Consider the following 27,341-nt stretch of genomic DNA (forward strand, 5'->3'; position numbering starts at 1 on the left):
CTTGCTATTTTCCACGATTTTAATATTTATTACGACATGGGTTTCAATGTTACTATATCATCTTCAAGGTACAATTGTACCTTGAGATAAATCGATACAATTATACCCTGAAGATGATGTAGTAGCATTGGATCCTAGGTCGTAATAAATATTATAATCGTGGAAAATTACAAGCATGTATTCATTTTAATGAGAATACTTGCTTCATAATAACCAGTAACTTCCCTCATTTTCCTAGTTGGTGGTACAGATCACACAATCTCCATGCTTTTTGAGAAAATCTATCGATTACTCGAAACAACCGATGCATAGTTATCGATCCCTCTTTGCATTCAATTTAAAATATCTCCCTTCTACTTCGTCTGAATTTCCTCACGTTTCGTTTTTGTTTCGTTCATATTTGAAACCTAAAATATTACATTTGAAAAATAATTAATTTCCAAATCAATCAGCTTAACAAAAATACCAAGTAGCGAAGAGATTTCATTTTTGGCATGAATGCTTTGACCGATAAATGGAATGGAATATTTAGATTGGCAATGTAATTCATAGAATTGGGAAACAGAGAGCACGAGTTCCAAGGTTGACCGAGTATTCCAGGAAATTGTCATCAAAAGGCGCATTTTACTTTTACTTCGAATCACATAACTCCATTAATTCGGTCGCATGTTTATATTCATAATGTTTGCCCCATCATTCATTATGGCAATTAAACAAACGCAACGGGAAGTTGTATAAAGTTGTACCTCGCCTATGGAGACCAACACAAATTGTACGCTTCTATAAGTATTTAATCCTATATCAAGAGCAATGTGAGCTCTTTCTGTTATTATTTGGAATTTCTCTGAATACATTTGATATCATATACTCAATATTATACGGCCTTGTCACGAGTTATATCGAATTAATTACATAAGGCCGTACTCTTTATCACTGAGGATTTTTTTTTATAAATATGGAAGTATTATGGAATACTTAGTCATGAAAACGTTCACAAAACATTTAATCCCTTAAGTCGTGTTTGCATGGCTGCTTAATGTTTTATAGGATTCCCCGCTATTTGCAAGAAATAAAGATAGGTATTCAATTTTGGAATAGATTTCAAGGAAAATATTTGAAAATTGTGATATTAGAGGAACATTGAGGCACTCCAGGTTTTCATAATTGGAGTTCCTCTAAATGCATAAAGCTGTTAAGCTCAATAATTTTGTATTGACCAAAATTGAAGACTTGAAGAAAATTGAAGAAAATTTATACCCTAAGACCCTACTCTATTGTGAGGAATTTTTCTTTAGCTAGAACAGATAAGTTAAAATTTATAATTCAGATATATCTCGGTTCTTATTCCCGACAGCGAGAAAATGAGATCAAAAATACAGTCTCTACCACACAGATTGAGGCTTTTTAGATATTTTTTCTCAAACCATCGCAAGAGAGTTGGGAATATTCTAATCCAATTAAAACTTTCGTTCTCTTAGAAAAATCTCATTAGAACCACATGACCCAATGGAAGGCCTCATTCCAATCATGAATAACCCCAATGCTTCCTTTGAAAAGCATGACCTACATAAAAGATGGGAGATTGTAAGAAACTATGAATAATGCTTTATTATATTTCACTCAAAGGTGTCCAGCAACTTCTTATCTTTCTGCTGGTGTATAATCGATAATTGGGAATTAAAATCCAAAACATTCAGCTACACAAATCGAAAACTCTTCTTGGCGGTGAGAGCGATAGGAAGCCCAGGCAGATAAAATTCCAGAATGTCTCCATCACAACTGAAGTTTTTTCCATGGTAAAATTTATCCGTTTTACCTTTCCCGCAAATTTTGATAATTTATTCCTCGGGCAGAAAGTGCGAAATTAATTTCATAAATTGTCATTTTTTTTAGAAACATATTGAAATAGAAAGTTGTTAACTAATCAATTTCCAATTTCATTTTTAAGGTGAAAACACATATCTACAAAAGAATAGTGATTTCAAATTTACTACAATGAACCGCGCAAATTAATTCGCGAAATTACGTGCTTCTCCTGTGTGGCTTGGAAGAAGATACTTTTTTAAGAAGCTGTCACATTGATATTTTTTATGTTCACTTGGCGTTTGGAGGGTTTTAAACTTTTGAAATTCACGATCGACATGCAGGTAAAATTAAGGAATTATCAACATAAAGGTCAAAATAAATAAGAATAATGCGCATATTATATTCTTCCTATTCGCGAGGATACGGGAGCTTAAGGTGACGTATTTTCGGAGCGTTAAGAATACCCCAATTTTCTCTGATGCTCGGTTGAAACGAGTACTACATCACGGAAAAATCTGTCGGAATCTATCGAAATCGGAAATGAGTTCTCTTAAAGATGAAAGACATCCTCAATAAGTGAATAAGAAAATGGTTTGAAGAATGGGTATACGGGCATAGTCGGACATAGTAAGCTGTAGCCGCCTTCTGCATGTATTTCAAAATACAAAGATTATACATGCGAGGTTACACTAAGTTAATTACATTATGATTACGTTGTGCGATTTTAAATTTTAAGAGTAAGCACATGTCATAAACGGTCAACTCTCTGTCCTCGGAAAGAACGCATACTTCTTCGTAACTAAATAAGTCCGAAAAAACACAAATAGCATCAACTCGTTCTCTTGATAAGGAAAAGATATAATCAATAAGGGAATAAGGAGATTGTTAGAAGAACTATCGTAGGATGGGAACTAGTCTTCTTGATAGGTACTAGAGTAGTGGAACTGTAGTAAATTAAGTTAGCTGGCAGAAAATCGTTGGAAATAAATCGGTAAATCCGGAACACACCTAAAATCCGTTTCATCCGGGCGTCTAGAATGAATGCACGGATCCTCTGACAGGAATTTCCAAATAATATGTTTCTAGAGTTTTTCTATACCTCTATTGACATGATCCTATTGAAGCACTCAATATTTCGTAAAGCATTGTTACATCTCATCAACATTTTCTCACTATCAAAAGTACGGAAATAAAAGTTCGGAATAAAATACGAATAACAGTGAAGCGGAAAAGATATTATTATAAGGAAAAGATATTAGTAATAAGTGAATAAGAAGATCGCTTAAAGAACTACCGATGCACAGGCAATGGTCTTCTAGTTAGGTACTAGTATAGTGAAACTCTCTCGAGCGCTGTGGCTCAAATCAGGGCCGCACTCCAGGGGTCGCAGACAAGAGGAATGCAAACGCTATGCACATAGCGCGCAGACAGATGCAGGGCGGAGAGGAGGGGGTGGGGTACGGGGACTGAGTGATTGCGGAATGCACTGTGGGAGAGTGCAGGGAAGAGACTGCGTGATGGTAGGAGGGACGGCCGAGGCGAACGAAATATATGGGCCACGGGAATCGATTGCCGAGGTGTATTACGGAGGGAAGGGGGGGCAGGAAGGGGGCCAAGGGGTTTCGGAACCTTCCACCGATGATGGGGAGAAATAGGACGCCGGAGCTTCGACGGACGATCGCCAGATGGAAGCGTGTTCTATGCAAGCCTTGATGCCGACCCTCGCTCGCGCTACTCGTGGATACTTTGGGAAGCTCCTCGACGGGAGGGTGTTTTCCCGCCCAAATAAACGAGCTAAGTATAATTTAAAATAGTACTCACGCCATCTTACCCATCCTTTCTGTCGCGAAAATAAATACATTTCCACCCGCAAACTCAGTTTTAATTACATCGTTAAAAACATTGGAATGTTGTTTAAAAGATACTGTAAACAACAGCGGAAATAAAATAGATATTTGTACACTAAGATGCATTCTACGAAAAGAATTATAAAAAGCGAGAATTTCTCTGTATTTATTTAATGAGAGAGAAAATGGAAAAGAAAAGCTACGGAAATTGCTTATGCGTCGAAATGAAAAAAATATCGGTAACATTTTTTTTCGGTGAATGATGATCTTACGAGGCTTAAAAGTGAAATTATTACAGAATTTTCCCCTGATAAATCGTTCTTGTACACCAGTAGGTGACACTAGTTTTACTAATATCCGTATGAAATATTTCATCGCTTTATTAATCGTGAGAAATTAGCTGAAGATGAAAAGTTTAAAGATATGTTCGGAATATCTTGAAGCGGAACTGGGAACATGAATAAACCATAATTGAAATTACTAGCCATGATTGAAAATGCATAGTAACATGTGTACAGTAACTTAAGCTAACGTAACGGTAAATATCTTAGATAAACATAATGAGACATTTCAATAAAATTTATATTTTCCCAAATTTAGATTTAAGAACGCCGTTGAAATTAGTTCGATGAAGAATATTGCTGAAAATTAATTTATTTTGTGAAAATGCTATGCAAATGACTATATGCCATGATTGTACCTCAATGAACGAATTAAAATATGCCTTAATCAAGTTTCAATTTCAGGGAGCTCCAAAGTGAGATGAATACTTAGAAGTTATCATATTGTATGGGACTACCTAGGTTAATAAAGGCTAAATTGTACATGATGAGATGACATAGGAAGATACAGCTCTTTTCTTCGGGCAGTTGTGTTCCTGCTATGTTGATGTTAATGGATTCAAGTTATTTAAAACAATACCAAACGCAAAAAGGAAACGCTTCCATTTTTCACTCTTTGTGCTGATACGCTGATGCTTAATAAAATAACAATATATTCATCTACATAACGGTAAAAATTAATAAGAAGAAGAACGGTGATCATTAATTAAGAATAACACAGCGTTGATTATTTGCTTCTTTCAAGTGTGCATTTTAATATCGTTACCAAGGATTCTCCTGGATGACATCCAGCAAGGATTCCTTTTGAAAGTGGCGGCTATTTTGAGCTCGTAAGGCAGTCTTGCATCGATTCTTAGGATTCTCGCGGCGGTGCTGCTTTGGCAACATGCGGCGGAGACACAAACCATCTATTCCCAGAGCACTAAGCGTGGCGCTTCTCTGCGGAGAAGTTTGAAACTAATTGAGCTCTGTGAATCCCGCGCCAAAATTTAAGGAATTCGAAGTTTACCATTGGAAATGAAAAAAGCGTAATCAGTGCATCGATCGCTTTATTAGGAAATAATTAGGGCTTTTCAATGGCAAACTCGCCTTAGCACATTCCAGGAAGGTGACTTCAGCGTATAAAAGTCAAATGACAACGATCTATCAACGGTAAGCTAATTGTCGGATGAATCATAAGAAAATAAGAACCATTTAAACATGGAAAAAGTAAACATGGAAATAATAAACATGGAGAAAGTAGACATGGGCATAGTAAACATGGAAAAGTGATATACTTAATATTTTTTGCCATAAATACGGTGAAAAGAATTGATTCAAGTAAATATTTCCTACGGAAAGAGGTTCTAAGCCAAGACAAACTGTGGATGACTTTTTTAAGCCCCGACAACACGAAATATTTTGGTGAAATCAACATTTCACGCGAAATAAATTGATATTATAACACCGGAGGAATCTTTTTCTCACAAATACTTTCTTTTTCGTGATATTGGCCAAACTTTTTCACAGCCTACCTAATTACGCTACCTAAGTATTTAATAACATCCTTAGCTCCAATTATTGTAAAATAATCAGTGAAATACGTGAAGCTTTAGGCTTCATATGCCATGCTACTTTATCGGAGAAATAATATCATTTTAACTGTATCCTGCTTTTCAAGCAAAACTACTGCAGGTGAACATTTCTTTATTGCCCGTTTTCATCTACTCATGCAATAATATGTATTGTACCAAACACCTGGGCCTTATCTCTCTATAATTGCAATTTGAACAGACTAGGAGGCGCTCCCATCAATCTGACTATTATCGAAGCAAGCAGCACTATTTTACCTTCTAGGGGGATGGTTTTCGTAAAGCTCGATAGCATCTAGTTAGGAAATATTTTTGGATTTTGCATGGAGCCACCAACTTCATCGCTGAGTGTATACTTTAAGACTGCTTATTTCAGAGACCAGAGGATTCATGGCCTTGGCAGGCACACTACATGAGTCTAAGTTGAAAAAAGTAAGAATGCAAAGACACTTTTCTTTATTTGTGATGCCTACTCATTAAAGATTTTTTGCAAAATTGGAATGGCAAATTCAAAGGTAAATTAGATAAAGGATTATATTTTAGGCCACTTGAGACATTGAAATACGTCACCCGATGATAGAAAATAGTTTTGCTTAATGCCTTTTTATTTTTTTTTACTTCTTTGGGCTGTCCGTATACAGCAAAAAACAGTTTATACCGTTTATAATGAATGTGAGCATATTTTATCATCATGAAACTAAGGCAACAGCCAAGAAATCATTCAAATGCAATAGTGAAACCTTGATATGCCACTTATCCACAACTGCTATGAAAGGTTTAGTAAGCAAATGAATTTTTAAAGACTTCATTCGTCTAATTCATTTATCAATTCAAAATTTTATCTAGCATGTTTGCCTGCTATCATACGGAAATGACGACTTTAAAGGCCATTTTAGAGATAATAAAAGGTTACCGCTTAAATTAAAATAGATTTTAGCAGATTTGGGATCAATTACAAACTTTTACATAGCTATAGCTCTTGTGAGGAAAATTTCACGTCAGTATCCTATCAAATTATACATATTCGGAGTTACAGCATAAATTCAAGTCTATATTAAAATCAGTCAAACGCTTTAAGAATCTGTTGCGATGATAATGATAAAACATTTTAAAATAATAATGCACCAGGAATGATGGAAAAATAATCTGATTAGAATCGACTTAAAATAATTCCCTCGAAAAAAAAACATCGCGAAAATTCTGAGGCACACAATTTTCCTTGGCTTATGAGCGCTAAATTAATCTACTTTTGGCTTGACTCAGCTCGCATAAGGAAAGAAAATTGGAGGATAGGCCGTAAAGAAATGAGAAGCGAGACGGGAAACCTTGAAGCAGGGTCGAAAATGAAAGAATTCACCGTTTCGCCGGTAAACTTAGCCTCGGGAGTTGGAGCGCGGGATGATTCCTTAATAAAGCATCCACTTGAGGGGAGAACGGAAAGAAGACGAAGAAATCATACCGCGAGGCCTTAATGCAATTACACGGGACGGTGGGCAAGTCGAAGGGCGAAGAGGGGTGAGGTTAAAGGAGGATAGGAATGGGATCTTTCTTACGTGATCCGGGTACAGAAGGGTGATGAGTGACGATATTAGATTTAGGGGTAAGACAGGGGTAGAGAAGTAAAGAAAAAAGAGAATTCTGAAGATTTAGTCCAAATTATTTTCCATGAAATGGATTGGCGTCAATCAGCTTCATCAGTGGTCAACAATGCTAAGATTGGTTTGACGTATCTCTCCACTCAATTCAATTGGCGTCAATGTAGGACGAAATCTGACCACCTCACTTGTTCTATATTATTCTAAGGACACGTGCATGAAGCAGGGCAACATGGTAACAAATGTTCTTGTTTACCTTTCAATAAGAAAATAATACTACTGAGAAAACGCCTTTTTAAATAACGTGCTTCATAGCCTTTCAACTAAGGAACTACATTTATTTAATCTTTACCCCTCTACTCGCTTTTTTTTACGTTAAAAAAAAAATTTCACCTGAATAATCAAATCCCATTAATTGCAAACTATTTGGAACTTCATGTGTTTAGCCTTTAATGATGTACAAAAATGGAATAGGTCATATGTTCTCCAAGGCGCCTCTCAATTCGTTGGGAAACCATTTTGGACCATAGTGCCCGGACCGGGGAGAAGAAATGCATCCCAATTGTGTCGACGTCGGTATTTCTCAACAAAATCATATGCTAATGTATCGAAATTGTCATAGTATATTGAGAAAATCTTCTACCACTTTTGTATTGCGCTCAAAATCCAAAACTTGTCTTTTGAGAATCATCATTATGAGTCAATATTTCGAAAATTAATTTTAGGTACCTCTACGTTCAATTTTCCAATCGGGTATTCATATAATACTTAAATTATTCTTTTGTTTTACATCCTTCATCACCTGTCCCTTACAATCCATCCTAGACCTTCCATTACCGTCCTTTCCTTTCAGTTGACCTTGTTCTCATCAGACCATTGTGCCTTATGATAAAGCCGATTAAGTTGCCCTCATCAAGATTTTCAAATAGGTATCTTCTCGCCTACAGTTGTTAAAAATTTCACATTACTAAAACCATCTACTCATTTTACCTCCTTCCGTAACACCACATTTCGAGAGATTCTAGATCATTCTGAATCATTATTTTCAATTTATAGATACAGGTAATTGTGCAGTACGTTCAACTCGATGCACTCGGAAAATTATACCGGAAGCATTTAGCTAGTCATAAGACAATAAATAGATCGCGAGCGGAAGTGATGCGTCATCTTTAGAACCGAGTGAAAAAATTGTGATATTAAAGCCGCGAGAATTAAATATGTTTGAGAGAGACAAGGGAAAGTAAACAAAATGAGACGAAGGAAATAAATCAGAGAAGATAAATATTGCACTGTATGAGCAATGCGATCTAGCGATTTGATCGATGGATTTTTCTTCCTCATAGGAAAATGCACTAAAATCACTGGCACATTAATTACTTATGCTTGGTTTCGCTAATAGTAGGACCCGCCCGCCTTTATGACGGTGCGGGATTCCTCGTCCCTTTTCTTTCTTCCCTATCCTCTCGCAGGAGGCGTCGTCGGGCTCCTATCGCGGCGGCGCCTCCTTCCTTGTTCCTTCCCGTCCTTCTCCTTCTGGTTGCAGAGGAGAAAAGCTCGCGCTTACAGTCCCTGTCCCAGGAGTGTACCCTTGCGAGCCCGCCCTGGAGTCTCGTTTCCACTGTACGTGCAATGCGGTATATATATTTTTCTATAGCGGTAAGTAGTTTTACCCCGTCCCATCCCTTCCAAACCTTTCCCTACCGCAGAGGCGTCGATTCCCTATCGCGGCGGCGACTCTTTCCTTGTTCATTCCCATCCAACCCCCTCTCAGGGGTGACCGGGCGTATCAGCATGATTGCTGGGTCCCGGCCCCGGTGGGTTGTATCCTCGCACGGCTCCCCTGATCCTTCACATCTTGAACGTTTTAGTAGCTAGTAGCTAGATAATGAAGTTTAGCATATTTAGATTTGACGAATGGGCATGGTTTGGACGATAAATTTAGTGTAGATACAATTCTTATTGTTTTCCGGTTTAATTTCGCGTACACTTATTCCAGTATCAATTTATGATCACCCAAAGTACAGATGAAGGATCATTAGGACATAAAATTTCGAAAACGCAGTATTTTTGCCCTCAATAAAAGTAATTTAAAAAGAAAATTCAATGATTTCATTCGTCTATTAATTGTAAAAAACTGTTACGAATGAATTTTAATTTTTTTCTTCAATAATGAAAAAGTTAAACCTCAAAGTTATTTTAATTACCACATTGGGTATGAATACGTTATAACATTTTGAAGAAATATTCTTTTAGAAATTAATGGAAAAATCATAAAAATTAGATATATCAGTTGACATTCATGATTCATAGACCTCTTATGTAATGCGAGGAATAATTTATACGAGATTTGATATGTTTAGCGTTAATGAAAAAAAATTGAAGATGAGTTTTTTGGAGGATTAAAGGAAGTTGTAATAAAGCTTGGATCAATAAGTGTACATTTCAAAGGCAGCTGACCGTATCTTTCATCTACAAATTTTGCAAGCTTTTATCAATGAAATAACATTAACTAACGTATTTTAAGAATAACGGTTCATAGTCTCCATTTTTAGTGCCTGTACTTATACTGAAACAATAAACTTTATAACTGCATACATACTTGGCTACAGCATTAAAACGACAATATAAAGTAAAGCTTGTCTAATAGCGAGAAATCGAGCATGCTATTTGCGATGCATGGGTTCCAAAAATGTAGTTCAAACAGATTCCTGTAAATATTGATTTTTAGGAGGTAACATAGGACCGCCGAAAAGACTTATTTTCCTCATTCACAATGTGTGCAGAAAAATGTACGTCTTCAGGTAAATCGACTTCAGCGTTCTTGAGGAAAAAATCAAAAATTAGTTTCGTGGAAAAAATACTCCTAAATTTGCAATCAGGTAAAATGAAAGGGATCACAGTTCAAAAAAGGTAATTGAATTTCAAAACAAGTGAGGCTCATAATGGAAAGAAATGAATAATTCCACGAATTGTAATTAGGCTAGTGAATATTGCATTAATGATTGATATCTCCATCTATATAGAACTTTTTCAATTATTTAAAATGATTTTGTTTCGGAATTAACTCTGATTAATAAAAAAACAAAATTCTTGCGCATTCAAGAGTGAAGCCTTTTTAAATTAAAAACATCAAGGAATACCTCGACGTATCTATTGGCTCAATATTTTTGTTTTATCTGCCAGGGCATGTTGTCTTAATTGAGTACTCACTTGAAAACTGATAGCCCGAATAATTCCGTCCCTTCTTCTGAAGATAAAAGGTATGAAGACGGAAATACTTTGATCAATTCTGTCCTCGCTTCCTTAACTCCTGCGTTAACAGCTATTCTAGCGGAAAGTGGTGTCATTTTTTTACATTCTGCGTGTATTGAAGAAAGAGAATCGAATCACTCCATTCAAATATTTTAATCCAATGTCCGATATTGCAATAATGCAAAATCAAAGATGCATAAAGCATGCGAATGGAAAAATGATGCTTACGAATTCCTATATCAAGGGACCGATAGCTAACCGCAGTTTAGAAAGAAATATTAATTTTTATCAATTTTCTCTTGCAGTATACCGCTTCAAAACCAAAACAATGATATAAAATTTTTAAAATGACATAAATATCCAAAACTGTCGGTTTTGATAAAGTAACAAACTGGGTGCCATTCAAAAATAATCTTTCCACTAAACCAATGTTGCAACCTCAGTGTCATTCTGAAAACGAAGTAAAGTGTTTGTAGTATTATATAAAGTGAAAATGACATAGTTTTTTTCTCTAGGGTTAAAGTTAAAAAGTATTTCCACGATTCACCACTATCACAAGTACAGGTTGTATACTTATACATACCCTACTTAACCACTGATGGTCCGTATAACTCTGTTACTTCTTGTGAAGATAGTAATAGAAAAATATAATTGGCCTAGTGAATATTAAATTCCTGATTGATTTCTCTATCTCCATAACTTTTTGTATGTTATATCATTGTAATGTGCGTGGATTTCAAACAGTTAAGTATAGTAAATATTCTGCTTAGGTTTCAATGCGCAAGGTAAAGCTAACAAAGCATAAAAATCAATAGATCGATTTTATTTAATACAAAAATTGCAATAATTGTGTCATAAATTTCATCAGAAGCATTGCACACAATTACGCCACTTCAAAACGACCAACGCATCATTTACAAGGGCAAACTGAGGTGAAATTGAGCTTACAAGGGTAGGAAAGATTCCTCAGAGATTATTATACGATGCGGAGGAGAAATAATTGTGCGGAATTGTGGCGGGACAAGAGGGTTGCGTGTCCGAGAAGAGAACGCGTGGGACACGTGAGCACCGAGGATAACATCTACTCGCTTCGGGCGCTATGCACACAAGTTCTATCCCACATACGCACGATCTGCGCAACAGGAAGAAGAAAAAAACATCATGAATCTAAATAGGTAGAAGAGGACAACAAGAGAGAGGGCTCAGTATGGCATAGCGATTTCAGCGCAGTGCAAGCAAGGTGTGGGTAACGAAGCAGGCCGTTAATTATATTTAACAAGACATCCGTAAGGCGGCGTAAATCACGTCCGGTTCCAGGAAGAAAACGACCAATTGGACAAAAAGAGCGATGCGTCATAGTGGAGGATGATAAATACTGGCGGATGTATGTACTGGCTTAGGGATTCCCATCATAGATTCATATGCAACGGCCATGCTATGGAAAACGCTCAGGGCTTTTTCTCGTAACCTGCCAGTCAATTTGACTGATTATACTGCCAGAATTTTGGGGAGCTTTTAACGCTCGCGTCAATTTAGGCCAAAGCTTTCCTAGGGGTGAATTAGAGTCGAACGCATTGTGATGTATCGAGAGAAAATCTAAGGTCCATCGCATCATCATCCCTCTCTGAGCTATTATAGGCAGTGGAACACTTCCCTTAATGAATTTGGAAAGATAATATTCGTGCTAAGTAACGCTGAATCATGAAATAATATTTTAAATTATTAAAAATAAGGTAAAATCCACCTTCACCGATGAGTCATGTAAAGTATGGTACAAGTAGGGAGGAAATTGGAGTGGGCGAAATTTCATTACCCAGAGTGCAATGATGAATATTTAGTGATAAATATTTCAGAGCACTAATGTGAAGGGATTGTCAGAATAGAATAGATGGAATATATAATCCAATGAAAATATATCATTAAAAGCATAATAATGGAAGATCTAGAGCTATTGACATACTTAACCACCTAGAAGAGCTATTGACATACTTAACCACCAAAGTAACAAATCGAAATATAACTGAGAAATTTCTCATCACGACTGGTGCTGACGAAAATGTAAAATGATTTGCGGACATTTACAAATTGAACATGCTATTTAGAATAGGATGCTATTTAGAATTTAGTTTGAGAGGTTGGCTCAACAGTAGCATTCTTTGGGAAGGAGACTACACGTCGAGAACCGAAAGTGTCTTCTTGTTAAATATCGCATATAATTAATAGGTAAATACCATTGGAAGATTCGCGGACTTAAAAAGTGAAATAAAGCCGTCGAGAACCGAAAGTTTTGTTAAATATCGCGTATAATAAATAGGGAACTACCATAGGAAGATTCGCGGACTTACAAAGTGCAATAAAACTCAAAGGGTTGAAAATATGCATACTATGCATAGGTTTGTATGTGCAATACGTGTGCATTCCTACAGATGACATAGGTCTTTTTATGTAATATATGTATATTCCTACAGATGATATAGGTTTGTATTTATACTATGATATATTAATTTCCAGACCAAACCCTGGGCGTGAATTGCAAAAATAATGTAAATAATGGTGACGACGGCATTAGTGTGTGTATTTTTGAAAAGCAGAATCTACGGTCACATTAATGGAGTGCATTAAAGCAAAAAAGTGATTGTTTCTTTTCCACAGCTATCACGTGCCACGTAGCAGTTACAGCCTAGCTAGATTCTAATCTCATTTTCCCCTAAGACAATATTTTTTTTAAATTTGTCTTTTCCTGAAATCGACCCATGTTCAGTGCCTGTGTATATTTTCATACCGTATTTTTTTTACAAACACTATGCTTTATTCGTTACTACACTTGGCTTGGTCCTTACCTGGATTATTTTGAAATGGCAAAAACCCTTGATTCTTAATCAGCTATCATTATTCATCACGTCAGGAAAGCTGCGAGTGAAGTTGACTTATTCAGTTATTAACTGCCAAGATCACAATAATAGAGTTTATGAATATAAATTTAAAAAGAAAAAGAGCCCAAGAATCAACTATTATAGGCTTTGCATATGCTGTAAGACGTCTAACTACGTTATTAATATTTTATTTACACAAGGTATGCATGGATTAGGGCAGAGCTACATAATTTACTCGTAACTTAGAATTTTTGCAAAGAAACCCATTTGCTATGGTGAAAAATCTCCATACGCAAAAAGTATGGACCAGCATGGTTTCGCTTTATATTCTCTATGGTACATTCCTATTCCTATGCCTCATAAAGTACTGTGGTAGCAGAACACTATTCTTCACTCTAATTAGAAGCCTTAATCAATAATAAGTCTAATTATCTCAGTATTACTATACTGAAAATATCACCCAAAGTCGATTCTGAGAACTTGAACATCCAGGATAAATGTTTAAAATATCAAATGAAAATAAGCTTTCGGCATTCAATTTGCTGAGGTAATAGCATGGATTATTTTCTATGCAAATGCTAAGAGGGATATCTCTGATCTATCTATCCTTGGAAGGGATAGATTCGTAGGATCCTGAAAAATAATACGACTTCCTATGGTTCCTATCGATGAACCTAGAACCTTCATGACATTTTGTTGGTAATTTCCTGAAAATAATTCTGTAAATCAGTAATATGGATTTTAATACGCCTTTTCCGCTTTTCAAAAGCCAAATGAAAGTGAATGACAATTATTTTATTTCCGCCCATTTTACATTGAGCAGCAGATATCTAAATACATTAAAGAATCCTATCCTAATACTGAATTTTGCTTCCGTGGAAAATTAAGGTTGCATTATTATGAATCCTCTTCGTTTTAGCTGTGAAAAGAAATCGTGAGAAAATTGTCATCTTTCAACAACTACAACCGCCAATATCATAATGTAGCGTTTGTCTGGGCAAGATTTTTAATTTCAATTACCTACTCGTATCATGCGTTGCTAGATTGTGAAATCTACTGCGCACAGAGAAAGTTATGAAATGTGATCGTTAGCTCAAAGCTGAACTGAGCATGTTTTTAATTTTCAAGAATAAACTAAATTGCCAAAATATTGAAAAGATTGAATAAAAGGGATCGACAAAAAAGTAGTGTTCCTGTATTAATCCCAGCTGTAATTAGCAATTGGTAGCTTAATTATTAATTTTTAATAATGATAAAGGAATCAAAGTCAGTAATTCATAATCTTTTTTAAAAACTAAATATTTACATCTCAACCTCTTCATCCAGCTGGAATAAAATTGCAACTTTTCTCAATGCTCAACTTTCATTTGGCTTCCATACGTCCTCGTCTGTGGACAAAGAGTAATTCGAAACCCTTAAAAGAAAAATCCGACAGATAATAGGTACATATACTATAAGATGTGAGACACTACTTACCTTTCGCTGGCGATGGACGAGTTCCTGGACATGGACTTTGGTGACATTTCGAAGTCTGAGTCGGAGCGGTAGAGGAAAGACTCGCGCCGCTGCGGCAAGTTCTGGAGGACGAGACCGGCGGAGGGCGAGGCGCCCCCGCCGCCTCCGACGCCGCCCCCGCCGCCACCGTCCATCGGACTCCGGCCAGACGGACTCGCGCCATTTTCCACGTCGAAACTGTAGGAGAGAAAGAGAGAAATGGGTTGGAATCAGAAAAATTGTTACATTAAGATTATCTTCCACTCATACCATTAAAAAACAAGGAAATATCAGTGAAATAAGATTTGATGCTTTTCCGGAGAATAATGTGGGTTAATTTAAGATCATAGTAGGCTATATTAGTATATGGGGTAACTTTTCTAGGAATCCTCACCGGGTTAAACACTCCATTTTAGGCTACGTTACGACTTCCAACTCGGTGCTCATTCTCATGGCTTCTGAATATAGTTTTATATTTTATTTTATTTTTTGAGTAGGAGGATGAGTCCCGCTTCAGAACTTGAAGCGTCGGCTAAAATGGAGTATTTAACCCGGTGGCGGGGAACCCAAGAAAAGTTTAACCAAATGGAAATATCAGTGTTTAAGACCAAAATCCAACGCCTCAAACTGTCATTTCGCACAGATATTACTCGATTACACTGTAAAATAAAGAGAATTATTAATCCATGTAAGACGCGCGCTAATCAGCTGTTTTTGCTAATTCAAAGCGTATGTAACTTATTACTTCCCTTACTTTGCGAGGCACGATGTCTCTAAATGAGCATCAAAGCCTCAATCAAACAGGGAGATGACTCCATACATTTATAAACCTTAGCAAACTGAGATTCAATTCTAAGTGGGTAATCAGCCAGTTGAGGCAGGTTTACGTGATAATCATATACCCTACGTTTCATGACATGATTCCACACAAAATAATAAGATTTCTTTCTTGTAAAAAACAGTATAGTCTGTACAAATCGTTCTCTTCTTCCTTAATTACACTCCAGTCATTTCCTGAAAACTTCATGATACAAGAATACCGTACTATGGTAATCTTTTTTGCCTAATTCTTAGTTCAAAATAATGTAGTTATGAGGGAGAAATTTTCATATTAATGGTGAAATCCTTCGTTGGAGCTTTGTAAAAACTAAAACATTTCTCTATATAAAACTTTGATTGAAATAAAATTTCAAACGTGTTGGCTCCCCGGTACTGAGAAAATTGTAAAACCATATTTGGGAACATGGTTATGATATTCGCTCACCGCCTTTAGAAAGATGTGGAGAAGGTCTAAACCATAATCTTCATCATAGGTGGATTTAAAGGGGGGACGTGTCCCCGTAGACGCTTAAAAAATACTCAACATTTTTAATACGTTATCATTACGTCCGTTTAGTTCAGCTGCTTAATTAATTAAATGTCATATTGATAAATTTATTAAATATTGAAATGAAAACAGTAATAAGTAAAGTAATTGTTTGTATTCTATATTTAATCTCAAATACGAGAAGACCGTTTGCCTATCCGACCCTTGACCCCCGAAAAATCCTGGATCCGCCATTTTTCTTCATGTAGTCATAGTTAATCGTGGCATTATTACTGCTTTATCATTTTTACTATCAATAAAAGCTTCACTTCAGTAGATGAAATGAAAATTTTCCCGCCGAGAGGCTAAAATTAAATTTTATGCAGCTTAAACAATGCCTACTTTTTTGTAAAATGCATTTCATCATTCGTGTGTACAGGTGATTACAAATAGTAAATATAACGCATTATTTTTTCCATGTAAACAACTGGATATATCATCTGGTTTATCTGAATTAGAGAAAACGTTTGAGATAGTAAAATCATTGAACCTTATAGTGTTTTGTGCCGAATTTAATCACGGAATACATAAAGGTTGCAGTTTCAACAAAAGTCTCTTCAATGAGGAAAGAATGAAAGTTGATTAAAAAAGGTTTAATTCAAGAAAAAATATCTGTCCGATTTTTTATCGACTTTGACAAAGACCTACTTATAAAAGACGTATGGGAAGACAACGCATGAAGAAGCAGAAATAGCCGTCTAAACTGAAACATTTGTGACACACGTTATCCAATTGACTGTTTGCTTACTATGCTACTTTCAGGAAATTTCGCACATGAAGAGCATGCCACATACACAATTAATTTCCTCGGAAGTAGCTTAGTACATGAAAATTATTCATTTATGATCTTTCCATTCTATTCGGGTTTTTTCACCGCGTTTGTTGTATTTTTTTCCTCTTTGAAGACGCCAGGATAATAGCTAAAGAGAATAAATACTTCCCTCGCTTGATCAGAGAAGCTATTGAGATAGCGAAAACGCCCGCAAATTTCAACAGAGATCAAGGCTACAGCTTGCATACTGCATGGAAGAGGATTCTCCGACCACCAACAATGAGAGATGGACAACCGGCCAATGAGAGAGCAGCAGCGGATCAGCAGCCGCCGCCGCCTATATAAGGCGAAAAATTTTATGCCTATAAAAGGCGGAAAAATTTTCCAAAAATTTTACCTTCGACCTGAAGACGCCGACTGTAACGCCGGCGAAACTGTTGTCTTTAAAATACAACAAACGCGGTGAAAAAACCCGAATAGAATGGAAAGATCATCTAACCAACGCCGTGAAAATCTTCGAACCTACATTATTCATTTATGTCTGAAATTTTCCTTCGTTACATTAAAGTTGATTCTAACATCCGAATTAATGGTCAAAATTTTCATTTTGTTGAAAAAAAAAAAACAAAATGTTCCCCTCGTCAAAAATATAAAAAAATCGAAAAATATATGGGGGATTTTTAAAAACGTTCTTTGAAATTATTTTTCTTGTACTTGACTAAAATTAATTTTTCATTGAGGACAACTGAAACAATTCTCAGCTTGAGTATGATTGGGAATATGAAACCAATTCACTAGAAAGGCAGAGATACATAGACACTTATCAGAATCAAACCTGCTTTCATGAACTTTCAAGCCATAAAACTGCCATAAAACAATGATATCATGAATATTGGTCAAATTGCAATAAGGTGCACAACTTTACAAGCCGTTGTCTCCAAAGGAGCGGCGAAAACTTGATATATCATTTGATGACGGAGACTTTAAACGCTCCCAGAACAAAGGATCTACTCTCAGGAAGAGGGACACGCCCCGTTGTACGAATTCGAATTGATTTATGTCCAGCACACACACGCATATCCCTTCAAAGAGCGTTTCGGAGCTCCATGTCCTTCGTGGATGTGGTCATCTCGGTGGGGGTGGCTATCGTGAAGGGAAATGAATGGGATTGATTGATTATCGTCTTCGTTAGCCGTTCGGAGAGAGAGATATCGAGACCGGAGAGCGAGGGAGTCCTTTTATTCTCTCGAGTCGCCGCCAGAGGGGAGGTTGCCCAATCACGCCGATCGGTCCGAACCCCTCCAAATTAAACGGCGAACTTCTCTGATCGCCGATACCATCGACAATCCACGTACCAAACTATCCCTCACATCGTGTAGCAGTTTTCGGTGATGCGAGCCGCCCCTCCACCAAAAAAGACACCGGGCATCAATAATGATCGCATTAATCATTCCTTTATCTCGCAAAAAGATTTTCTCTACGATGCAGTTGTTTAAAAGAATTAGGCATCATTAGAAACAGGTATCGGTATTGGCATTATCACAAAAAAAAAAGATGACGAAAATGAGATAGGTGCGAGTAATAATTCAACGCATCCTGGTAGTGACTGAGCGATGGCAGGGTTCTGGGATATCATTGTACATTTTACCAAAGTTAACTGACCACAGTTCACCACTTAAGAATGAAAGAAGCTATATAATAACCTTTATATATCCATATTAGCCACGATACTGTCGATTGAATACCTTCCTGAAAAAATCTTCCTAGGTTTGCCAACGGGTGACCTTGTTGAAGACCAACGTTTCGATGAGAAACTCCCTTATCGTTTAAAGTTGAATTTAAAAAAATTGTCATTTTTTCCTACGACTGACTGATGATAATGAGGGAGTTTCGTTGGCCTTAAACGGTCTTACCCAGTGCCGAATGCAAGAAGATTATATAAAAAGTATTCGCCGGGAAACCTAACGTTCTTTTATGAATACTTTCCTATTTACAATGAAAAGAAATATACCCGGGATACAACATAATTGGCGTAATTAATATTAATTAAAATTAAACTTCCAATTTATTCGGTAATAAACAAGCCGTTCATGCTCTAAATTTCGGTCCACAAAGTAAATGCTACGTACAATTCACTCGACCGATATTATGAAAGCCTTTACCTTTATGATCATGTAACAAGCTACTGGTCAATATTGCCTACTCAGTTTCAGGCCTATTCATAATTGGGTGAAAAATATATAGCAATAAGAGAAGAACGTGACTGTAGCAAAAATATTAAAATCGTCTAAACAAAAGGTATTCCATTTCATCATCCTTACTCATTTTCTATACAGGAGTTGAAAAATAGCAGTATTGACGTATGCATATTTAGAACAGGAGTTCTGGCAGTTTTGTACAATAGGCCTTTTAACAGGTTTGGAAGGCCAGAGGAAGGATAGAGGTGATCGACCCAACTAAGACAACGCATTTCATTTTACGAATAAGATGTTTATGCTCTATTGACGATATGAGACTCTTACTTCGGTAGAAATCCTGAATAGTACGGAAAAACATTATCCACATAAGATGATACGCGTCCATTGATGTTTATCTATTGAAGAAGAGCTATTTTGCTGCGACGTTAGTTGATATATCCACATTTCTTTTGTGTTCCTTTCCATATTTTCTTTTCTTTCCTAGAATAGCACTTTATAAACATCTATTCCGTGAAAGGAAAACCTTTCACTTTTGAAGTCAAAAAGCCTTCCCACTACCCACCCACCCGCCCGAGTTACCTTGTTAAAAGCATTTTATTCTCATACAGCATATTTGATTAAAAGCATATTTGATTTTAACATCTAAAAGTACCTACACCTACGTGAGCTACCTAAAAGTAAAAAAGATACTTTAAAAGTTTGAGGAATTATTTATAATGGAAACTAAATGCGAGTTAATAAAAAAATCCATTAGTTCAGTTTTACCTAAACAAAAATCGAAATATGACAGCTGGCTTTACGCAGCAATACACTATAGATCATTTTGTTAAAAAAGATCCATTAGCGTGGTTTAAAAGGAGTTTACCTAATTATACTATCTGATTCGTAGTTTCAAAATAACAAATTTTGCACAATTTTAACGCATTCACCTCATGCTGCCAAAAAAACCGAGAAGTGTTACACGCACAATTAGCACTTTAAGAACAGTAGAAATTCTAACATACAACTTGATTGACAAGTTGCTCATCCATCAGTCCATTACAAGCCACCTTGTCCCTCTCCTACCTGTTGCCTGGTGATCGATGCAAAGTTCATATAAACTCAGCATTGATCGGGCGGATAATCTCACCTAAATCCTAAGCACATCGGCCCTCTAAATTAATCTTACAAAGCCTGACAAACGGCCAATCATCCGAGTTTTGATTGATGAATGCTCACACCAGATGGGCCCCGTCATGCAACGGGCAGCGATGCGCAAATGTTTCTCCCTCTTTCTCTCCCCGACAGAGGACACCACTACGGCAAAGCGGCGGTTCCAATGCGACGGCGCGGGCGTCACTCTGTAAACTTTACCCTTGCTTCCTCTCTCACTCATACATACATACATCCCGCACACGCGGCTTTTAACCTCCACGTCCCCATTCAGTCCCTTTAACAAGCCAATTCCAACATATCTCTTTCTTTCTCTCTCTCCCTTGCACCGCTCTCTTACCCAAAATGCGCTATTCATTCAACTGGGGACACATATCCGCGCGGTGAAAATCGTCGTTCGTGACCTCAGTTCCCGCAATAACCCGCGGCGCTGCTCTCAAAAGGGACACTAGGTTCTAGCGCAGTCTCTGGGCCCTGTAGGCGCAAATGTAAAGCAAAAAAAAAAGTAATAAATGCAAACGCAGGCGTCGTGGATAGAGAGGACGGGTGTGGGAAAGGGGTGTTTGTCAGCGATGTTGAATGCGCCACGTCGCGGGGGCTATTCGGAACACGCCGACGACACTTAAAGAGCGTGCCCCCTCCCCCCCCTCACTTCCCACCGCGTCAACAAAACAACCACCCCACCCACAAGTACACAAACATACCTGCTCCTTCGAAACCCCGCAAAAATCAACAAACCTCTCTTCTTTTTTTGCACTAAAACCCCCCCACACATAGTGACATATTCCCCATAAAACCCTTCGATCGACCTGGCTCACACGCAAGTCACACATTACTGCCCCAACTCATAAGCGAAGGGCGTTTTCATTACTACGATAAAGAGGAATAAAATTCAAACTAGTAAAACTAGATTTAATAAATTGAGATTAAAATTAGATAAGTAGGAAAAAACACACTTTCGTAATTCTCCACTATTTAAAATACGGGAAATTACAAAAGTTTGCACGTTCTTCTATCAGTATAATTAAATATTCTTTACAAATAAAACCTGACCTTATCATTTTTGCTAATCAAATTTGGTTATTACACCACACAACATCATATTTTATCAATGGAGAAATAGTATCAGTCAGTGTTTTATAATTGATGAAATGGAGTCACATATACTATCGACAAAACCCTAACCAAAAAAACACATATCCAGTGGTTTGCAACCCCACAAAATCGACAAACCTCTTCTTTTTTTACCCTAGATCCCTCCACTGAGTGACTCGTACTTCAAAAAAAAACTCTGCTCGACTTTTCACACGCGCTGTTCACTTGCTCGTGACCCAGTTAGAGTCCACGAGATTATTCATCGCTTTTCTAGGTAAAGTAATTACTTTGAAGCCAAACATTGATAATTTTGATAAAATTACTATTCGAATTAATTCAGCATGATATCTTGTATCTATGGTACAGAAGCCGTTCATGTTCTTAGAGAGTCCCTCCTTCAACGGCTTCTATAGACGTCACCCAGTTTATGCCTCAATTATTGGTAACGAGAATTTTCATCAATGTTGAAAAGTAAAATTAACAATTCCCAATATTAAAATATTATGCCACATTAACGGCTGACTATTTGACCGAATTACACTATTTTCTATCTACAGTTAAGAAACCATATATTATTAAGTAATATTATAAAGGAATGTGAGAAGCATTTATTTATGCCAACAAATTTACCACCCACTGGCATGAAAAAGAGTAGCTGCTACTTCCAATATCAGAAAATCAACTAACCCCTTTATTTTTATTCGCAATATTCTCAACTACGAAAATCAATGTCGTAGAAGAATTCTGGAATAATGCGGGAACAAAAATACTTTGAAGCTAATAAAGTGCAAAAATTAACAAAAATTAGTGACCGAGTATGTCCGCTATACGCAGTGAGGTTGGGACAGTTTAGGATAGAAGAGGCATTGGACAGAAGGAAGGTGGATACGACTTTGGTGTTGGGGACCTGCCAATGATAGGCAAAAAACCAGTCGATGATGATGTCTGTTATTACTAAATTGGTGATCATTTATTGAAAAGTTTCACAAGCAACCATTCTCTACATTATTAGGGGTTAGGTGGAAGAGGGGACTTCTTAGTCTCAACCTCGCCCGAATAAAGGCATTTTATTATTGTTATTACATAATGTTGCAGAATCTGATTTTTATTTTCTGTGGTATATACTATTTTACGTACTTGGCCAATTACTTTCGATTACAATCTACATCCAGGATGTTTGGAAACACCATTAGTTTGGTATACGATTGCCGAAATTTGATTCACATGTCGGAGGCCTTTTTTCCTCGACTCCCTTCTGTCAAAACACTCTGGAAGTCCACATAGGAAGAGGATATTTTTCCTCGTCCCTTAACCCACAAGAAAACAAACATCCCTTCCTATATTTCTCCCTCTTTGCGTGCAAATGCATGCGAACCACATTTCCAACGCCGCCCGCCGGAATAAAAGGAGCGCGTGTGCTGAGGGTGTCAAAAGAGTTGCCCAGGCGACATGCGCCGCTATTCTTGGGCGTCGCGATGCCATCAGTCCACGGGGCGCCTCACCGCAGACAGAGACGGCGTCTCACCCCCCCTTTGGTGGCGAGGTGTGGTGGTGAAAAGGACTGGGCGGTGAAGAGTGTATGAAATCGCAAAGTGCAGCTCTTTTCGGAAAAAAAACCGTTTCCAAAGGCACGGTAGACCGCGAATCAAACGAAGGAACCGGTTTTTTTTCTACTAAACCGAATTTTTTGCACACGCACTCTTATCTATGGAACCAATTTTCAAACCTATCCGTCCTTTTCAACTGAAGTTATCATTTATTGCTCTGATGAGACATAACACAATTTTAACCTTAATTTAACCGCGCAAGATGCGTTTTGATGCATGATACAGCATTATCAAGTCCGTACAGCACTGCGGTTATTTCGAATATATCCATTTAAACTGTCTTTTTATTAAAACTATATTCTGAAGAAATTTTATTCATCTCGTCGGGATCTCATTTAATGATGAGGGTACATTACTCGAACCTAGGCAGTATAAACTGATAATTTTTGCTGGAGCATAGTTTTTTATGTGAAACCAAATTGCACAATTTGAATACGTCAATCTCGATAATCAAAGAGTGCAAATTATTGCATTGATAAGCCTAGTTAAAATCTAATGCAAAAATCTAAAAACTAAATCCCAATTACTTGAAATAAAAAATAAATCTCTGGACGAGGGAATCCTTTGACGGACACAATAAATCCATATGCAACCACTCTCTAGAGGCTGAGTTTTATAACCACGTGGAGCACTGGAACAGAATCATTTCTTTGGGGTATCGATATTGCCATTCAGGGACATGATAAATAAAGCATGTCATTTTCATGAAAATCACTAAATGTGACGCTCTAATTTAATTTGATCGACCTACGGTCTCTTGAAAATATGTATTCCGTGCTAAATTCTCTGGCGATTGCATCTGAAAACGTATATTTTTTACATGTTTTATTCGCGATAATTTTCTAAATTAACGAAAAAATGTTAATTAATACTAGAATTCATGTGTTACTTCGAAAATTAAAAAAAATATTACTTCTGTATAAATCACGATAAAAATAAAATCCTCGTCTTCTGGCACCTTTTTAAGTAATTCGTAAATGAATAATACCGTTGAATTCAAAATATGTCAGCTCTGCGGACAGTAGTGGAAGTAGCTGAATAAATAGGTTCGTAGATTTACCGGGCGACCTATTAGCAGGAAATATTCACGGATTCTCCATCGGGTTAGGTTTTCTGACTCTGTGGAGAAGTCGAAAAGAATACCTGCAGCTTAAATTTTTTAGATGATCTTGTGCTTTCCGAGTTTTTTTACCACGTTACTTCATGTTTGATGACGGCAGTTTCACGGTAATCCCGCCAGCATCTTCACGTCATAATTAAAGGCGGTATTGGGGTCATCAGATAATTAGATAACGCGATGAAAACCAGGAAACCATGAAAGAATGCACATCTCACCGAGGGAAAAAGTGTCAACTTGGTAAAATAGTAATTTAATTATCTTCATCCCATTTTTCCATATTTTGCCGCACATTCTCCATGGATGTCTGTTATGACGGCAAATTTGCAAAGCAATACAAGCGCAAAATATTATTGCTTAAATTGCGCAGTTGATAGCCTATCTCACAAATTTAAACCCGCATAACAGTTCTAAAGATAACCAAACAGCTGACCCGGTGCACCGGGTAACCGTCCAGCCCCAGGGGCGGAGGTTACGAAGGGGGGATGATTTGAAATGAGGTGGGGTAAAGGGTTCTGCTGCCAGTCCCCTAGACGACCACTCAAGCATCGGCAGGAGTTTAGCTGGGACGGCTGCGAGGCGTAAACAAGCGGAATGCGCGCCCGCCGAGGTGAAGGGAACAAAAAGCAGTCGACCCCACACGAACAAAATATTCGAGGCAAGAATGACGGCGGTAATGAATTCAGGGATCGTTCCAGCAGTTGGGAATATTCACACGCATGGTCCAATGCGGCTGCGGAGAAATTATATTTCGTCGCAGCACGTATGGACGATAGAATTTTTTCTTCTAGATAATGGTAAATTTACGGAAATAAAAATATTTTCCGTCTAGTTCTAACAGACTGGTGCTAAGGCAAATCTTCTCTCAATTAAAAGTCCTGATGATACAAATGCATATATAGCTAAACGCATATCTAGAGCATGAAACAGCGATAGAATTCAAGTTAATTGCAATTAGAAATAAATCATAATATAGAAACTTATTCGACGGAATTTATTATTAACGTAGGGCAAAATGTGTTGATATTCTCTCCAGAGACTAAAGTTTCAGAACCTCCCCCGCTTCACTGGCATACAGCTGTCGTGGTTTAGCATCCCAATGATGGTTCAAGGAATTGATGTTGAGTAAACAATGGGGAACTTGCATGATTTTTTTTTATTTCATAGGCGGTTAGAAAATTATTTTCTGAATACAGCAAAGAAAACCGCATGTGAATCTGAGTTTTCCTTCGCGAGTTATTTAATTATAAATATAACGAATTTTAAAGCGCGGGAAAAACTCCCTCACCCCCCAAGCCACTGCCGACGAAGCCTCGATGACGTCAAAGGTGCCTAAACATCACGCGGAGCTACTGTTGTGATTGTTTGTAATAGTTGCCAGCAGTTGTGAGAGCTTCGTTTGTTAGACGTGTTGATTATTTTATATTTAAAGATAAATATCCGACGATAGAGGCTTGGAAGCCCTCGTATTTTGCATTATTTATAATATTAATATCTGAGTAAAGGCATAAAATATAAAACTGGAGCAGTTAAACCAAAAATTTGATAATACCTAAATAACATCGTTGTAGGAGTCTGAGCCACGGCCATTGGAAGGGGGATACGTCAATTGTAAGTTGATGTTATCGACGGCATATCATTCATTTAAGTATGTAATTAGAACGATTTTGATGTTTACTAATGTCCGCTTAGCTTTTATATACAATAACTTCATCCGTTTATTCGTAGGTACCGGAGAATTCGTCGTTTAGGACTGTCTGTGCTTGTATTATGGGGTGAATTCCAGTCAATGCAACTTTTGCTCGCTGATTGGAGACATCTAGGAACATTTTTGTGCCAAAATAGTGTTATTTTTAACGTGACATCTCCCGTTAAGGTACTGCTAATAATCATAGTGCCAGTGGTTGTAATGCACAAAGTTTGACAAGGTTGAAAAATATCGGCCAAGAGTTATCAGTGTTCCATCGTGATTGAATTGTAAAAAGTGCTATTACGCTATCGATAAATGTCTAACATTAGTGTAAAAATTGTCAGTGGCGTGCTAATCTCCGTTGTTCACCGTAGATATGACATTTCACGATCACGCTATTGAAATAAAAACTGGGTGTGAAGTTTGTTATTCCATTATTTCAACGAATAGTAGTGAGAAATGTCACTTGTGTGGGCTAATTTAAGGGTTTAAATCAGTGAATAAATAGTTGTATTCATCATAACGAGTTCTGTTATTGTAAGTTGTACGTGATGAATATAAGAATGTGATAGTGACATCCAGTTTTTGATAAGAGTATTTGCCTATTTCCCATTATATTTTTATGGTATATGCTAGTATATTGTTTATGGATTTACCTATATCATTGAAATAGGTTGTAGCTTGTGTGTGTTGGCAGCGGAACCGATTCGCGATCTCACATGTGGATTGTGTGCAGACTGTTTTGCTGTGAATTCGTACCGTAGGACGGATAGGACTACCTTCTCCGTTTATTCGGTGTTTAGCACAGCTTACGATCGTTATCCTCCAGTATTACAAGTTTCTTTTACAACTCGATTTGCCGCCGACGTATGGCAATAATTTGTCTTAACAGATTCCATGAGGGTCGTAGCATCAATTTTTGGTGTCCTAAAAAAGGCTGGTGTCCTAACACCCCATGCCACACTCCTTTTAGGCGGCTTGCGGGGTATTATGTAGACGTAGATGAATTTCAGGTGTACTATTCGAACGAGTGGCAACGTTATCATCCATTTTTCTGATAACCAAAACACACGAAGTGAAACGCTTGTACTTCATCATCCCGATGCCGCATTATTAATATCCCAAGTAATAATCTAGGCACAATAGCAATAGGAAAACTTGCCCAAGAATAACAGAACAAAATAAAGTGACGATGAGCGGCTAAATACTCCCTCAAAACAAATTTTACACCATGCGCTCAGCGTATTTCCCTACTCCCTACGGTTGTTTAGGCACCTATGACGTCACGCCTGGCCTCGGCAACGCTCGGGTGTCTTCGCGCAGTGGTCGGCTCAGAGAAATTTTTCTCGATTTTAAATGCAATTTTTTAATTTCTTTTGATGTTGAATGGAGAAACTGAAGGTATTTTTGCGACCTAATGTATCCATTTGACTTATTCAAAATAGTTTTTAGAGCAATCTACGACCCATGCAAGTTCCTCATTCAATCCTCAACGATGAATGAAGTAGACGGAAAGCAATTTGTTTTGTAGAACGGAAAGAAAATTGCTATATTGATGACAGATA

At 37.2% G+C, this 27,341-nt stretch overlaps 1 protein-coding gene across 7 annotated transcripts in view; it reads right to left on the reverse strand.

The window, feature by feature from the left end:
• Nucleotides 1-27,341, reverse strand: part of LOC124157648 (cAMP-specific 3',5'-cyclic phosphodiesterase-like) — a 970,120-nt gene that overhangs the window by 457,068 nt on the left and 485,711 nt on the right. For all 7 annotated transcript variants that reach the window (XM_046532584.1, XM_046532613.1, XM_046532575.1 and 4 more), the window contains exon 2: nucleotides 14,762-14,977. In XM_046532584.1, coding sequence (XP_046388540.1) covers nucleotides 14,762-14,977 — 216 coding nt within the window. The remainder of the gene's footprint in view (nucleotides 1-14,761; nucleotides 14,978-27,341) is intronic.

This window comes from Ischnura elegans, chromosome 1 (assembly GCF_921293095.1).
Source record: "Ischnura elegans chromosome 1, ioIscEleg1.1, whole genome shotgun sequence".
Taxonomy (NCBI): Eukaryota; Metazoa; Arthropoda; class Insecta; order Odonata; family Coenagrionidae; genus Ischnura; species Ischnura elegans.